Source organism: Biomphalaria glabrata, chromosome 4, assembly GCF_947242115.1.
Source record: "Biomphalaria glabrata chromosome 4, xgBioGlab47.1, whole genome shotgun sequence".
Taxonomy (NCBI): Eukaryota; Metazoa; Mollusca; class Gastropoda; family Planorbidae; genus Biomphalaria; species Biomphalaria glabrata.
Window position 1 is genome coordinate 29,162,471 of NC_074714.1, and position 16,874 is coordinate 29,179,344.

The 16,874-nt window shown below is 40.0% G+C and overlaps 1 protein-coding gene across 5 annotated transcripts in view; it reads right to left on the reverse strand.

Moving 5' to 3' along the window:
- Positions 1-14,744: 14,744 nt before the first annotated feature.
- LOC106054183 (hepatocyte growth factor receptor-like) overlaps positions 14,745-16,874 on the reverse strand; it is a 191,692-nt gene continuing 189,562 nt past the window's right edge. For 3 of the 5 annotated variants that reach the window (XM_056025509.1, XM_056025507.1, XM_056025510.1), the window contains one exon: positions 14,745-15,831. In XM_056025509.1, coding sequence (XP_055881484.1) covers positions 15,378-15,831 — 454 coding nt within the window. In that variant the 3' untranslated portion in view covers positions 14,745-15,377. The remainder of the gene's footprint in view (positions 15,832-16,874) is intronic. The other 2 variants (XM_056025508.1, XR_008777362.1) reach the window with 2 other exon arrangements.

The window sequence follows — 16,874 nt, forward strand, 5'->3', positions numbered from 1 at the left end:
TGTTTGCCAGTGTTCAAACCCAAAAATGTAATATAACATGTCCATTACTTTATAAATATGTTGACATTATAGCTAGATGTATATAGAGATCATGCAGATCTCTCTGGGGCCTTCCGTCTTCAAGGCCCTATAACTCAAAGCTTTTTACCGAGGTTTATAGTTAAATCAAAAGAGGCTACAGGGTACGCGAACTCGTTGACCGCTAGATGGATATCATATTTAGTGTGAGCAAGTAAGGCGTAGAGAAGCTGTGTTATTATGACCATTTCCTTTGTTTTGGTACGAGACAGTAGACACCGAAGCATGAACATAAGGTTATAATTCACCGGCAAAATAATAATAATAATAAGGCTTGTCTTCCAGTCCGAAAATTAATGAGGATTGCCCGTGGGCACGCAGCCCCAGCTGTGACCTACATATTTTGCCACATCCAGGGCAAGCATAACCATTGCATTGTCCGCGGTGCTCGATTAAGATTTTCTTGTAGCGTCTGCGTCTGTCCTAGGCAGCAGATTTTCTTTTGGTTTCAAATGTGTATCCGCGGCCTTTGCTTATAGGACGAGGAATGTGCCTTTATCTTTGTGTCTTTCATCATCATCATCATCAAACTCCATTAGAGTGAGGGCTTGAGAGGCTCAAATCCTCTTTTGCAAAAGCCCTGGACAGAAACCCTGCTGTCTTGCGTAGTGCATAAATGTCGCCATACAGGTCGAGAATTTTGGGTTTCCCAGACCTGTCGAGACAGAGATCAGCAAGTCTGGGGCAGTCAAACAGAATATGAGGCACGGTTTCCTCTTCTTCCCCGCAGCGGGGGCACCGTGAATCAAAATTTGGCCATAGCCGCGAGAAATATGAGCCAACAGGACAGTGGCCTGTCCTGCACTGTGCTATAATAGCTTGCTCAGGTCTGGACAGCCTCCTCCACAAGGAAGTGCGGTCAGGGCGCCTCATGCGCTCCCAGACTCCACGGGCTTTTTGGGACTTGTTCCAGCACTCAAATCACATTTCCATTTGTTTTTTGTATTATAGCCAGGGCTTGATGAAAGCTTACAGCCTCATCAGTGGGTGGAATTTGCCCTCCCTGGTGGCCAAAGAGTCTGCAATTGTGTTTGTCAGTCACACCTATGTGACTCGGTACCCACTGCATAATTACAGGGGATCCATAGCGTTGTTTAATGTTATGTGAAGCCATGATGACAGTGTTAATATTGGGGGGCCATGGTCCGGGGCTTTGCAAAGCCTGTAGTACAGATTTTGAGTCAGTGACCACAACAATCTGTGTGCCCTCAAATGTCCCTCGCCGAGTTGAGAGTCAATGAATTTTAACGCTTTACAGACTGCCATGGTCTCCGCATCAAAACTGCAAACACTACCACATGTTCCAAAGATTTTTACTGAGTAAGAGCCAAGAAAGTCGATGTAGGCTCCATAGCCTACTCTTCCAGAATCTATTGATGCCGACCCATCAGTGTATGCAAAAATAGCACTGGGCTTGAAGGCATTAATGGTCTCCAGAGCTAGGATTTGAAGGTCGTTAGATGAACGGCTTTGCTTAGTGGCATTAGGGTCTACTAATTTCAAGCGTATGTCTGGGGTCGTTGGGCGACACCAAGGGGGAAGGGGATGAAAGCGTTGAATGTTTTGTCGGTTGGTGGAGAGGCCAGCTTCATCAGATAGTCTAGTGGCATGATGCATAAAAGACTGCATCTGGATACGTCTTCTGCATCTCCAACCATCCACTAGTTTTCATTTACTGGACTTGTCCTAAAGGTTCCACAGACAAATCTTAGTGCTTGGGACTGTATTTTATCAAGTTGTTCAAGAGCAGTCCTAGAGCCATAAATTTGCACAGGTAGGCTGTAGTCTATCTGTGATCGGACTGCTCCTAAATACAGGGATCGGAGCATGTCTGCTCGGGCTCCCCACTTCATGCCAAGTTTCCCTGAGGCCTTTCTTACAACATCCTAGATGTGCTCACACATTTTTAGTTTGCGATCTAAAGTTACACCAAGGTACTTGGGTAGCTTTTCCATGCTGAGAGCCACTCCGTTGAGGAAGAGCTGGAAAGGTTGCCTGAGAATGCCAGTCCCGAGCGTGAACAGAGAATAGACCTTCTTGGAGATGTTTATTTCTAGGATCCATTTTTGTGTGTATGAGCAGAGCATATGGAGATCTTCTTGTAACACTTTTTGTATAGAGGTTGCGCTCCTTCCCGATTTCCAAAGGACAATATCATCAGCATATAGCAGCTTTTGGCATTTTAGCTGAGCCGGTAGGTCAATTATGAAAAGGGCGCATGACAGGACGGAGCCCTGGGGGAGGCCGTGCTCTAGGGTAATTTCCCCTGAGACTTCTCTGTACATCCTTGTTCTTATTGTACGCTCTTGTGGGAAGTCTCTAATCCAGTAATATATCCGTCCCCGCACCCCAACGGCTCTTATCCTATGAAGCAAACCAGGCCGCCATACTTTATCATATGCCTGTTTTAAGTCAATAATGACTGCGTATGTGCTTTCGTTCCTTTGGAATCCATCTGCTACGCTATGCACAAAGATGTTGACTTGGTCTATAGCGGACATTCCAGCCCTGAAACCAGCCTCTTCTGGAGCTATAAGACGGGCACTCTCAAGGTACCAAACCATACGCTCATTTACCATTTTTCCAGCCATCTTTCCCACACAAGACGTAAGTGAGATGGGCCTGTAGTCCTCAGCAGTGGAAGCCTCTTTTCCCCTTTTTAGTATAGGAATAATGGTGGCACGTTTCCAGGCCATCTGCCCAGGTTCTATTTACGAATGCCAAGAGCACGGCCCTTCCTTTTCCCCCTTTCTCAGAAGACTCCAGGCCTTAGAGCTATCCGTTAGGTCTAACTTTGCACAGGTGTTGGCCCAATGTTCTCGTTTTTCCCTGTTAACAGACGTTTTGACTAGTAGGCTAGTCTGTTGTATTTCTGCCTGAGTGTTGTATTGTTTGGGTTCTTTTGGACCTTTTTGTATGCCCTTCTCCGAGCCATAACAAGTTTGTTGATTTCAGCCGTCCAAAAGTTTTTGAATTTTTTACAAGGGTAAGTTCGAGGAATAAACTTTTTAGCCATGCCCAGGATAGCTGTTGTTATTTGACGGTACACAAGGTCGACAGAGCTAGAGTCTACTTGGATTTTTTCAAGGGCATTGTCGACAGCTGTCTCGTATCCTTTCCAATTAGCCTTACTATAGCACCACTTTCGTGGTTCTTTAGTGGTCTTGGCGTTGATTTTAGAAAGAGTGGCAGTCAGTAATATTGGAAGGTGGTCACTACCAATATCGCCTAGTACTTAATAAGTTATGACAGATTCCAAGTTAGCAGAGACTAAAGAAAGATCTGGTCGTGATAGTGAACCATTGCTAGCATGCAGAAGAGTAGGAGGAGAGTGTTTATTTTGCAAAAGAAAAAGGTTAGTAGAATTGCATAGGTCATGAACTTTTTTACCAGACTGATTAGTGTCATCATAGCCCCAGGAAGGTGAATGGGCATTTAGATTTCCAGCTATGATAGTGTCTACAGTTATTGTCTCTCTGACATCTATAGCCAGTTCTTGTTTTGGTGGATTATAAACATTGATGCACTTGAAGCGTCTATTATTTTTCCAAATTTCTAATACCAAAGTGTCTGTCCTCCCCTGACTCAAGTCTGTGGACACTTCCTTGGCGACCAGAGCATTAGCCACCAATGTAACCAGGCCTCGGCAATCCCCACAGGAGCAGCGGAAAACAGAGTACCCGGGTATTGAGACACTTCTTTTTTCACATATCAGACATTCTTGTAGTAAGGCAACATCTACACACTCTTTGTGGAGCAGGTTAGTTATTTCAAGAATAAGTCCTCGGACGTTACATTGAAGGACTTTGAAAGTTTTAGCATCAGATTTGGAAATTTGGGGATCATGTTGCTTTATCTGTCCACCTAAATTAGTGGGGGGGATACTTACTTTCCCAGTATGAAGTGTTAGTGTTGGGTTAATTTTTTCTGAGACTTTTGGTTTTTTAGCGTCCCCCGAAAGGGAAAAAGACGCTATTAGTTTTGTGCGAAATGTCTGTCCGTCTGTCCGCCCGTCCCGTTTAGATCTCGTAAACTAGAAAAGATATTGAAAATCCGACATCACAATATTTTAGACCATTCAAAGTTCTGATGCAACGGCTACTTTTTTTTTCCCTGAAAGCAAAAAATCTAATTTTTAAAATCAGTTAAGCAAGCAGTTTTTTAAAGAGAAAAAGCTAATTAGTATGCATTATAAGTTAGACCTAATTTAAAACGAATAGTAATCTTATAAACGTCTTTTTCTTGAGAATTTTTATTTATGTATTGCTTTTGAGAATTTGAATTCTATTGAACGAAGAGTTTTCGGCAAAGAAGAAACGTTCAAGGTGGAAGTAACCACCTTGGACGAGGAGAAAATTAAAATCACTCTCCACTGGGTGTCCCCCAGCATATCCAAAGCCAAAATGGAAGAGATAGTGGGGAGCATGGCGGAGGAAGGTTCAAAAGTTGAGATCCAGAAAATAGAAGGGACAGACAAGTGGGTGAGCTGGGTAAAACCCAGAAAGGGCGTGGAGCTACCCCACTATATACAACTAAGGTACCAGGACGATCCGAGAACCTATAAGGTTTTGGTTACAACTCCGGGTAGGAGGCAGCAGTGCTGGCACTGCCAGAGGGAAGACCACTGGTCAAACCAGTGCCCGACCAAAACCACTCCCAGAGGGAACAAAAAAGAAGGGGAGAAATCCCAAGACCCCCCAAAAACAACATACGCAACGGCCCTGAAGGGAGTTAGCAGCAAAAAAAGTGCAGAAGAGAGGGCAGACGAGGAAGGGTTTACAGTGGTGGGAAAAAAAAAGAGATACCTCCACAGGGTCAGGAAGGAAGTAAGAAGGGAAAAACACCCCCCACGTCCCCAACAAAAGGGGAAAGGAGAAATAGTGCAGGAGGGACAAACTCCCACAAGAAACTAAAACCTGAAGGGAGGATAAGGTCAGAGCCTAACTCCCCGACAAAAATAAAAAGAAAAAGAGCGCTATCGACCTCCTCCTCTTCTTCGTCCGACGACCATTGCGGGGACTTGGAGGCGAAAGAGGACAACAAGGAAAAAAAGGAAGGGAAGAAAGAGATAGATTTCCCTGACTCCCCAACCCAACTGGTCATAGATGAGGGGGAGGACCCCAGCACGCACTCCAGCTCATAACACACAAGGTATAGTAAATAGGAGATCAACACACACGCACACTCATAGAAGACGTTAGGACACAAACACGCACACACAACAATCCACCTACACGCAGACATGGCAGACATTACAATTCTCTCCCTAAATATTCGAAGCCTAAATAACAAACACAAATATCTAGTACACTTAGCCAACACCTACAAAACAGATTTCATCTACATTCAAGAAACTAACACACACACGAGATACCAAGCAACCAAAAGCACCTCAGACATTGGATTTGCGGGTGGGTACTTTAGCTTAGGTAGGAAAGCAAGAGGGGTAGCTATTTTACAGACATCCAACAAATTCAAAGTAACACACACACACACAGATAATAACGGTAGGCTAGTCATAGTTAAGGTAGAATCACAAAAACACGCATACACTTTAGTAAACATCTACGCTCCAGCTCAGAGTAGAGAAAGACCGCTGTTTTTCAAAACTCTGAGTGAAGAGCTACTCAGCAAACACGTGGGAGAACAAATAATATTGGGGGGAGACTTCAACTACATAGAAACACATTTAGACAGAAAGCACACAAACACGCAGGGTCCACCCCCTCAGACGAATGACTACTTGGGAGAAACCAAATGTCAACTCCGAATAAAGGATGCGTATAGAACAACGTACCCAGAGGGAAGAGAAACTACACTTAAACACAACTCACACCCAGTGGAGACAAGACTCGACCGATTCTACACGCCAAACGACATAAAAATTAACAAAATAAGACACTTAGACGAGACACTGACTTACACAGACCATAAAGGGGTTTTAGTGGAAATAGGAGGAGAAAGGGGGGAGGCAAAAAAACAAGGACAAATTTGGAAATTTAACAAAAGCCTAATCGATGACCCGTACATCCAAAAATCAATTGAAGAAATGATAAATATTTGCATAGGGGAGGAGAAGAATGACGGACAAATAATACAAATGTGGCCCCTTTAAAAAAAATCAATAAAACAGCAAGTAATAGTATTGGCAAGAGTCAAAAACCAAAAAATCAAAGAAGAGGAGACAAGACTAAAAAACAGACTACAAACAACAACGGACGACATTGACAAAACAGAACTGGAAGGACAGTTAGAATACATACACAAACACAAATACAAAGGGGCAGAGATCCGATGCAAACACCCAAGCCTAACGGAATCACCCAATAAACTATACTTAACGGCAGAACAAAACGTACAGAAAGACAAGACAATAACAACAATTAAAGACATTGACGGGAAAGAAACACAAGACCAACAAAAGATAAATAAAATAATCTCGAACCATTTTAGAGGAATATACAGGAAAGAACCGACATCAGCAGACGCACAGTCTCTTTTCCTGGACAAAGTAAAGACAATAGACAAGGAGATCGCAGACGAACCTTTCACGCTAGCGGAACTGGGGGCTGCCCTAGACACGACACAAAGCGACAAATCTCCAGGCCCAGACGGTTTAACATACGAATTTTACAAAGCCTTCCTCCCCCAAATAGGACCGCTACTGATAACACTGTACAAAGACATGTTACAAACAGGACAGATACCCCAAGATTTTAACCTCGCATACATTACCCTACTACCCAAAAAAACTGAAAATAATAACTCTCCTAGCGACTTCAGACCAATCTCCCTCTTAAACGTAGACTACAAACTATTGACCAAAATGATCTTCCTTAGACTCAAACCCCAAATCCCCCTTCTAATAGGACAAGACCAATACTGTAGTAACCCCGACAAAAATATTGACGAGCTAAATCATTTCCTAAGAGACATTATTTACTACTGCAGAGACAAAGACTTAAAGGCAGCCCTCATGTCCGTTGACCAAGAAAAAGCTTTCGACAGAATAGATCACGAATACCTGTTTAAAGTACTAGACAAAACTAACATAGACAAGACACTAACACAATACATTAGACTGGTTTACACAGATGCCACAAGCCAATTAATTATAAATCAAAACCTTAGCGATAAGATCCCCATAGAAAGATCAGTCAGGCAAGGGTGTCCCCTGTCCCCCTTCCTATACGCCCTCTGCCTGGAACCCCTGTTAGAAAGCATAAGATTAGACAAGGAAATAATAGGTATAAAAATCCCAGGCCCCAATCCATCAGTTAAAATAAAAGCATACGCAGACGACACCACCCTGTTCCCCACTTCACAAAAAGACGTTAAAAAAATGATAGAGAAATTTACACTTTTTGGGAAGGCGAGCGGGTCCAAAATAAATTTTTCAAAATCTTCAATCATGTCCTTGGGGAGGTGGGAGGTCCCCGCGGAAGAAACCCATGGACTAAAAATAGAGACAGAAACAAAAATATGTGGCATCGTGTGGACCAGAGACCCGACACAATACGTGACGAGACAATGGGACTCCATCATAGACAAAGCCAGGGGTGTGGTAAAGCTTTTTCTGCACACTTCCTCTACCATTTTTGGAAGAGCCATCTTGGTCAATAACCTGAGAATACCCAAAATTTTGTACCTTGCAAACGCCGTAGAGCCACCTCCCAACTTTATACATAAAATAAACAAAATAATTAGAAAATTCATTTTTAAAAATACAATCACCAACATAAAACATAACACACTAGTTCAAGACAAAAGAGACGGGGGGATTAGCCTACAAGACATCAAAACAAAAATCAAAGTGCAAAGGTTAAAATATATAGGGAAAGTAGTTAGGTCCCCTGAAAACTTCCCCTTGACCTTGTACTATTTCGGCCTGAAGATGAACAAAATTCTCCCCATCCAAAACAACACGCCCCATTTCTTTGGCACACACACTCACCCCTTTTATAGATCACTAGCTAGACACTTACAAAACAACGAAAGCTTGATACACCACACATCCAAAGATATCTACACAGCACTTAGGGAAAAACTAAAAGAAAACCTAGGAACCAGAATAAAGTGGGGAAGGGAGCTAGGAGTACAAGCCAACACACATACAGACACATTCACACACTTACACAACAAAATCATAACACCCAAAGCGAGGGAGGTGGCCTACAGGCTGATTTACGGGATGACCCCAATCAAAAGAAAACTCTCTAACACAACGGAGTCCAGGTACACCTGTGAAATATGTAAAAAAGAAAGCTCAAACCCAGAGAAACACCTATTTAGTGAATGTGTGATGTTTGAGACAACAAAAAAGACCCTTAAAGAAATTATTGAGGCAAACAGTCAGGCCTATGTCAATGTAAACATGGCTATCTTCTTAAACAAACTACCCAAAGCCATAAATAAAAGACTTAAAGATATAAATGTAATTATATTAGCCGAATACAGAAACCTGGTCTGGAACACCTACTTACAAGTTGTCCACCATGATAAAACATGCAATAAAGTTATACTGGAACACATTTTTAGAAAAATTATTGAGCAAAAATGTAAATCAATATAGTACTAAATAAACATATCTAAAGTGTCCATTAACTTAAAGGGAAAGAAATATACAAGTATGCATGTGTGTATGCATGAGGGTGCGAATGAGTATACACATTCTAAGCAATCCTTTCTATTTAACGTAAGATTTAACCATGTATCTAGAAATAATACACTACAACTACTAACAATCCAACTATTGTGTATTCAATTAAAACGGAGGCACCTGGATCAACCCAAACATCCAGAATAGGACCCCACTGCTAGTGCGCCCACCAAACAAACTCACAAATACTGACGGCCCTCCTCTTAAAAAAGGAGCACCCCAGTAGCACACCGCTGCCGCAAATCGAAATCTCACAGCAACGACAAGAGACTCCAATTATTCCAGAAGAACTTACACCACTACAAAAAACGAAGGAGAAACTCAGACAATGTAAACAAACTACAATACTAAGCATAAGGAGAAATAAGGCAACCAGCGCTTCGCCCCAAGGGAAGTCACAAAAAAACAGACTGACCACCAAAGAATTTTTTGAGTAGTCTTCCATTTCATTAGCAAAGATAACAGAAACATTCCCAACAGAAAGCTAAGGGAAAAGACACAACTCTTTATGATCTTCGCTCCTGTCGCCCCTGATTGGGTTGAACTTTTTCCCGCTCTGTACTAAATATATGATATTTTAACTTACTGACAACCTTTCCAATATTATGCAAATTTTGAAATCGGTATCTAGCAATAATGGTTTTAATAAATAACCTAACATCGTTTTCCCAGTTTCAGGCCACTACACAGACATTAAATTTATAATTAAGTCAACTAGGACAGTGTCACTCTAAAGCACAGATGCAAAATTAGCATTTGTCAATTAAATTGCTCGATCTCTGTGACAAAAAGTAAATCACAGAAAATTTCTTCGCAGGCAAAAACATCCCGACCCTTGACTCTACCAGACGCGATTGCCACCTTGATGACGAGGAAGCAAGTTTCCAAGTCTCAAGGGAGGCAATCAAAAAATTGTCAAAGGAAGGAACGATGAAAAGCTTGTTCCCCCCTAACCCTTGTTTTTGAAGTTAACTCTTTAAACATATTGATAATATTTGTACACGCCTTCTAAATGTTGAGGTATGCCACATATGTGGATATATATATATATTATCAAAACTATAATTAGTACTTAATAAAATGTTACACCTGTTCCTATTTGGACCCTTTGATGCAGCCTACTCACTGATCACGCTAGAAACCCTAGAATGTGTTTCTGAAATTATACTTGCCTTCATGAAAAATTTGCTTTTATGAAATATTTCATGTGTTATTATTATTATTAGTATAAAATAATATGTCATGTGTTTTTCCTTTTTGAATAAAAAAAAAAAAAAAAAAAAAAAAAAAAAAAGCCCAATAAAGAGGCCAAGAGCCCAAAAAAGAGGCAACGCCCAAAAAAGAGGCAAAGAAAAGAGGCAATAGCCCAAGGATTCCTAGGATGTAAATAGCTAGACAATTGAAGTCAAGGCTAAAAAGCTGAGGTTTCCTAAGAAAAAAAAAAAAAAGAACGAAGAGTTTGGTAATGGAAGAATTACAGAATGGAGAAATGAACATGCTGAGGAAGTCCTGTCAAAGCAGCAGCAAGAACCTATGGAATAGGCTTGTTAAGGATATTGTCAGCCCTGAGCTCAACTCAATGACTGTGTTTAAACCCTCCGACTGAGTTATTTAGTCTTTATTTGTATTGGTTAATTATTTCTGTTTCTTGATAAACATCTTATCCTCAAAACGTATTAACAGGTACCGGGTTGAAGCATTTTTATGACCTGTTAATGTTGCAATGATTTCCATTTAGCTTAAAGAACGTACATGTCTCCGACATTCACATAAAATTATTGCTTTATTGTTAGCAGTTGCATCATTTGCTTACCAAATGTATATAACATTTGTTTTTTTTACATTCAATATATATATATATATATATATATATATATATATATATATATATATATATATATAAAGAGAGAGAGAGAGAGAGAGAGAGAGAGAGAGAGAGAGGGAGAGAGACACTATTTTTCTGTAAATAGAATGAATGCACTTTAAATGTCGTAAAATTAGAATATTGACTGAATCAGGTGAATATATATATACATATACACATGTATATATCATGTAATAATAAATGAGTGTGTGTTTTTATTTTATTAATGCATTTATGAATATACACAGTGTTGATATGATGTATCTGACATTATTGCTATGCGATCCAATTTTCTGGAAACAAAATGTGCTATTCAAACAAATGACTACAATTAACACTATTGCTTTAGTAATATCTAACATATTTCTGACAGAAATTAAGAGAAGCATCTTCTTATTTCAATTAGTATAACTGCCAAATTATGTGTTTTTTTTATTTTATTTCAACATATTTTAAATAAAATTATAATTTAAAAACAAAACAAAAATATAACATTTTCAAAACAATTACATAAAGTAAAGACCAGGTGAGGCTCGGTAAAGCGCTTAGCTTCCGAACCGACGGTCCCGGGTTCTAATCCTGGTGAAGACTGGGATTTTCAACTTCGGAATCCTTTGGGCGCCTCTGAGTCTACCTATCTTTAATGGGTACCTGATATTAGTTGGGGAAAAGTAAAGACGTTTGGTAGTTGTGCTGGCTACATGATACCCTCGTTAACCGTAGGCCACAAAAACAGATGAACTTACATCATCTGCCCTATAGACCACAAGGTCTGAAGGGGGAACTAATTTTGCCAGGTTCACATCTAACTTTGCATTCACTTGCACCTATCCTTTGATCTGCAGCACCATTGGGGCACTACACAAGATCTGTCAACCTTCTTTCTCCATTCTTATCTCTCATTTGTCGTTGATATAATTTAATTTGGATGTTCTTTCTGAAAATATTGAAGCCTGCCTGGGTGGACCACTTCGGGGGCCGATTTTAAGTTTGTGTTTCCACACAAACTGTCTTTGTAACCTTGTTAATTGTAGTGTTTGTTTGGGGGAAAAAGGATGTTATCAGGGTTTGTGTGTTGGGAAGAACAGTAGCTCTTTTTTCACAACGTGGCACGTTCTCCCTATGTACCAACGTTGCGAGGCGATTAGTAGCACATTTTTCGATGCCAGGCCTAATGCCCTTTACCTGGCCAGCGGAGCCTGTTAGGGTCTGCTCAGACCGGCTTTTCTTTGTAATTTTTGTCGACATTAATATGGGTTCCTCCAGGTGGAGGAGATTTGGGTTGCCCCTTAGAGCGAGCAGTGAAAAACAGTCCAGACATGAACATTGAACTACGAATAGATCGAAAGATCAGTTAATTCAACCACTCGCTCGTATGGGCAGGGTTTAATCAACGAAAGTCGAGTGAGGCAGGAGACTTTTTTTAAAGCCACCAGTTTAGGGCTCGCAAATTTTGATGGCTTGACCCTCCACTAGTCTCCAGGGCGTCGGCTGATCAGTTCAGCATTAGCTAAAGCCCCGACAGACACAAATCCCTACACCAGACGAGCGTGCAGGGGTTATGTCGATCAGAGCTTAGCATTACCCAGACCTCACCAGCAGAACTCTGCACCAGGAGAACATGAGAGCCTGCTAGGAAAGTTGGGGCTCCCGCAACGTTAGCCTTTTTCAGACCACCCTGAGAGCAAAGGGAGGACTTGCTCCCGTTACCACGAGGAGGTCGGCGGGCACTGTCCCCCTTTGTGTCTTTCAGAGTATTTTATTTTAATTTTGTTTTTGTATTTGAAGATTATGGTTCAGTGTTTTATGTATAATTGCTACTTTACTTTTGAGTCTTCTGTCCTGAAGGCTTTCTAAATTTAGTGATTTTACTAAAGGTGTTACTCTGGTTAAATGTGAATGTTCGTTTGTTATGAATCTCACTGCTCTATTTTGTGTCTATTCCAGTTTCTTAATGTTTTCTTGAGTTGAGGGGTCCCAAACGGAGGATGCAAACATTTTAGTTTTATGTTCTTATTTGATTTATAGAAATTTCTTTTAATAAACCCTAATGCTTTGTTTTGTTTTTTATAGTTTCATCAATATGTGGATTCCATGACAGTTTTTCGTTTATTATAACACCTAGGTATTTTGCGTTTTTAGTCTGTGTTACTGGTTTGCCATGAATAAGATAAGTGGAATTAATTTGTTTTAGTTTTTTTGTTACTCTTAACAACTGACATTTTTTTGGGTAGAAAGACATGCTCCAATTTGATTCCCATTTCTGTAATTCATCTAATTTTCCTTGTTAAATCTCTCTCTCTCACTCTCAGTCTCTCTCTCCCTCTCTCTTTCTCTCGCTCTCTCTCTCTCTCGTTCACTCTCTCTCGTTCGCTCTCTCTCCCGCTCTCTCTCTCGTTCGCTCTCTCTCCCAGTCTCTCTCTCTCCCGCTTTCTCCTCCAGTCTCTCTCTCCCGCTTTCTCTATCCCAGTCTTTCTCTCTCCCGCTTTCTCCCCCAGTCTCTCTCTCCCGCTTTCTCTCTTCCAGTCTCTCTCTCCCGCTTTCTCCCCCAGTCTCTCTCTCCCGCTTTCTCTCTCCCAGTCTCTCTCTCTCTCCCGCTTTTCCCCCCAGTCTCTCTCTCCCGCTTTCTCCCCCAGTCTCTCTCTCCCGCTTTCTCTCTCCCAGTCTCTCTCCCGCTTTCTCCCCCAGTCTCTCTCCCGCTTTCTCCCCCAGTCTCTCTTTCCCGCTTTCTCTCTCCCAGTCTCTCTCCCGCTCGCTCTCTCCCAGTCTCTCTTCCGCTCGCTCTCTCCCGCTCGCTCTCTCCCGCTCGCTCTCCCCCAGTCTCTCTCTCCTGCTTTCTCCCCAGTCTCTCTCTCCCGCTTTCTCCCCCAGTCTCTCTCTCCCGCTTTTTCTCTCCCAGTCTCTCTTTCCCGCTTGCTCTCTCTCCCGCTCTCTCTCTCTCTCTCTCGTTCGCCCTCTCCCTCCCTTTCTCTCTCTCTCTCGTTCGCCCTCTCTCACTCTCCCGCTTTCTCTCGCGCTCACTATCTGTATATAAATACAGTAATAAATAAATAAATAAATAAATAAATAAATAAATATATATATATCATGGGCGTAACCAGGATTTTTTTCGGGGGGGGGGGGTTTGGGGGGAATTTTCCCTCCCCCCTCCGCTTTATTCGAGGGAAGGTCGAGTAAAGGGGCTATCGCTCTTACCTCCATCATTGGATCTGTTTTATAAATGTTTAGGGCTACATTTGACGAGTTGAAAAAAAAGGTTTAGGGCTACATTTAACGAGTTGAAGAATAGGTTTAGGGCTACATTTGACGAGTTGAAAAAAAAGGTTTAGGGCTACATTTGATGAGATAAAGAAAAGTTTTAGGGCTACATTTAACGAGTTGAAGAAATGGTTTAAGGCTACATTTAATGAGCTGAAGAATAGGTTAAGGGCTACATTTAATGAGCTGAAGATTAGGTATAGGGCTACATTGGATGAGTTGAAGAATATGTTTAGAGATACATTTGACGAGTTGAAGAAAATGTTTAAGGCTACATATAAAGAGATGAAGGTTTAGGGCTACATTTAATGAGTTGAAGAAAAGATTTAGGGCTACATTGGATGAGCTGAAGAATATATTTTAGGTTTTGTTAGGTCTTAATTCCTTCTAACTAGAAGTAGACAAAAACCAATCTGACTGACTCCAGCCAGAGCGAGGGTTTCAAAAGTGGGAGGGTACAACATTGTGTCAACTCAGAGATTTCAATGATGTTTATAAACCAGTTCAGTTGTAGGCGTATACACTATTCAACACGAATTTCTCCCACATGAACATCTCCTATAGTCCAGTTCAAGACACAACTTGAAACTATGGCTGAGGATTGATACATCTTACTCACAAAGTTCTCTTCCGTCTTACGAGAATATTGGCCTAGAAAATTGTGGTGATCACATTAAGATTCTGTTATGAATTAGGCTTATTGGCAAACAGACAGGATAGAGTATGTGTTATTTTTATTGACTGTTTTGACATCAACTAGTGCTTGGTACTCTTAGATGTTTTAGATCGAATGGTCTACACAAACTAAAACCATTATTTGCTTTGTAGTATAAAACTGAACCTAATGAACATGGTTTAGGGCAGAACATAGTTTCAAGAAAGATAAACATTAGTTAGTATTTATTGAAGTCTTTTAATACTCTTACACTTGGACATATTGCTAGTCTTCTGATAGATACAATCTACATGTAAACATATTGCTAGTCTTCTGATAGATACAATCTACATGTAAACATATTGCTAGTCATCTGATAGATACAATCTACATGTAAACATATTGCTAGTCATCTGATAGATACAATCTACATGTAAACATATTGCTAGTCTTCTGATAGATACAATCTACATGTAAACATATTGCTAGTCATCTGATAGATACAATCTACATGTAAACATATTGCTAGTCATCTGATAGATACAATCTACATGTAAACATATTGCTAGTCTTCTGATAGATACAATCTACATGTAAACATATTGCTAGTCATCTGATAGATACAATCTACATGTAAACATATTGCTAGTCTTCTGATAGATACAATCTACATGTAAACATATTGCTAGTCATCTGATAGATACAAGCTACATGTAAACATATTGCTAGTCATCTGATAGATACAATCTACATGTAAGCATATTACTAGCCATGTGATAGATACAAGCTACATGTAAACATATTGCCAATCATTTGATAGATACATTTTACATGTAAACATATTGCTGGGCTTGAGTGCTATCTTAAGCTTTGTGTTGAATGGGATCATAGTGATCTAACACCTGGATATAGCTTTGGTCACCTTGTAGGCTCTGATGATCATTTAAGTCAGGAAATAGGCGAGTCTGTACTAAGGTATAACATGTTGGGGCTACTATTAGCACATTAGAGATTGTACCAGGAGCTTCTAATAAAGCATAATAATGATCTGTCTGCACTGTCTTGGTTTCATCAGATTGTGACAGTGTCTTGGTTTCATTAGGCTGTATAAGTGTCTCATATGGTGATGTTGGTTGATCTGCTACGTTCCGCTGAAGGGCTGTTTTAAAATTAGGGACACCTTTTTCAGATGCATTGGAAGGACTTGCTAAAGATTTTTGCTCATAGCCTATCAAGGCATACAGGTCAAAAGCTAAGGATGTAAATGTCGGCCTGACCTCTGGTTTGTAGGACCAGCACATTGTCATATATTTATATCTGGAAAACAAACAAGTAAGTTTTTAAACAAATAAATAGTTTCATAGTGAATGAAATGATACACGAGTATATAGTGAAATAGTATCAGAATACAAACAAATGTTTCTTTTAAATTTTACAAGATTAGAACCAATAGATGGTAACAATAGATGAATAAAATAAATAATATATATAAATAATATTTTTTTAATACATTTTACAGTCTATGATTTATCAAGGAAATAATTCTAGTTGATTGTGTTTGAGTTTGAGAGTGAAGGTCGGTGATTGGAGTCAGACAGACAGGACCGTTGAACTCTTCAGTTAGCCATGCCTAGACGAGGAAGAGCCTCTGTGTTGAGCAACTATTTATTAAGAACTGATTGATATTTTTGTTGTATATATCACTAATAGAGATACTGTAGAAAGAAAACGTTCACATGTTTTATCTACACATTGCAGAAGGAAGGAATTTATTCAGTAGTTATTCAATTATTTCGTCTAATGATCATAAATATTTTGTACACCCCAATGGCAGAGTAAATTTTCGTTTCAATTGAAGAAGTCAAGTTGAAAGATGTGTTATTAGTTTGAATAAGGAAAGTCAAGTTGAGAGATGTGTTATTAGTTTGAATTAGAAAAGTCAAGTTGAAAGATGTGTTATTAGTTTGAATTAGAAAAGTCAAGTTGAAAGATGTGTTATTAGTTTGAATTAGAAAAGTCAAATTGAGAGATGTGTTATTAGTTTGAATAAGAAAAGTCAAATTGAAAGATGTGTTATTAGTTTGAATTAGAAAAGTCAAATTGAGAGATATGTTATTAGTTTGAATAAGAAAAGTCAAATTGAGAGATGTGTTATTAATTTGAATTAGAAAAGTCTAGTTGAGAGATGTTTGGTATCTTGAAGAAGGGAAAGAAATCGTACTTGACATATGTGGTGGTATAAATTTAATTAGTTCCCTTAATGACTCTTGAACCCTACTTTTGTGCATTAAAAAACATGTAAACGCTCACCAGGATACCCCTTTCTTCCCTACCCCTTTCTCAACTGGTCCAGAAGTGAT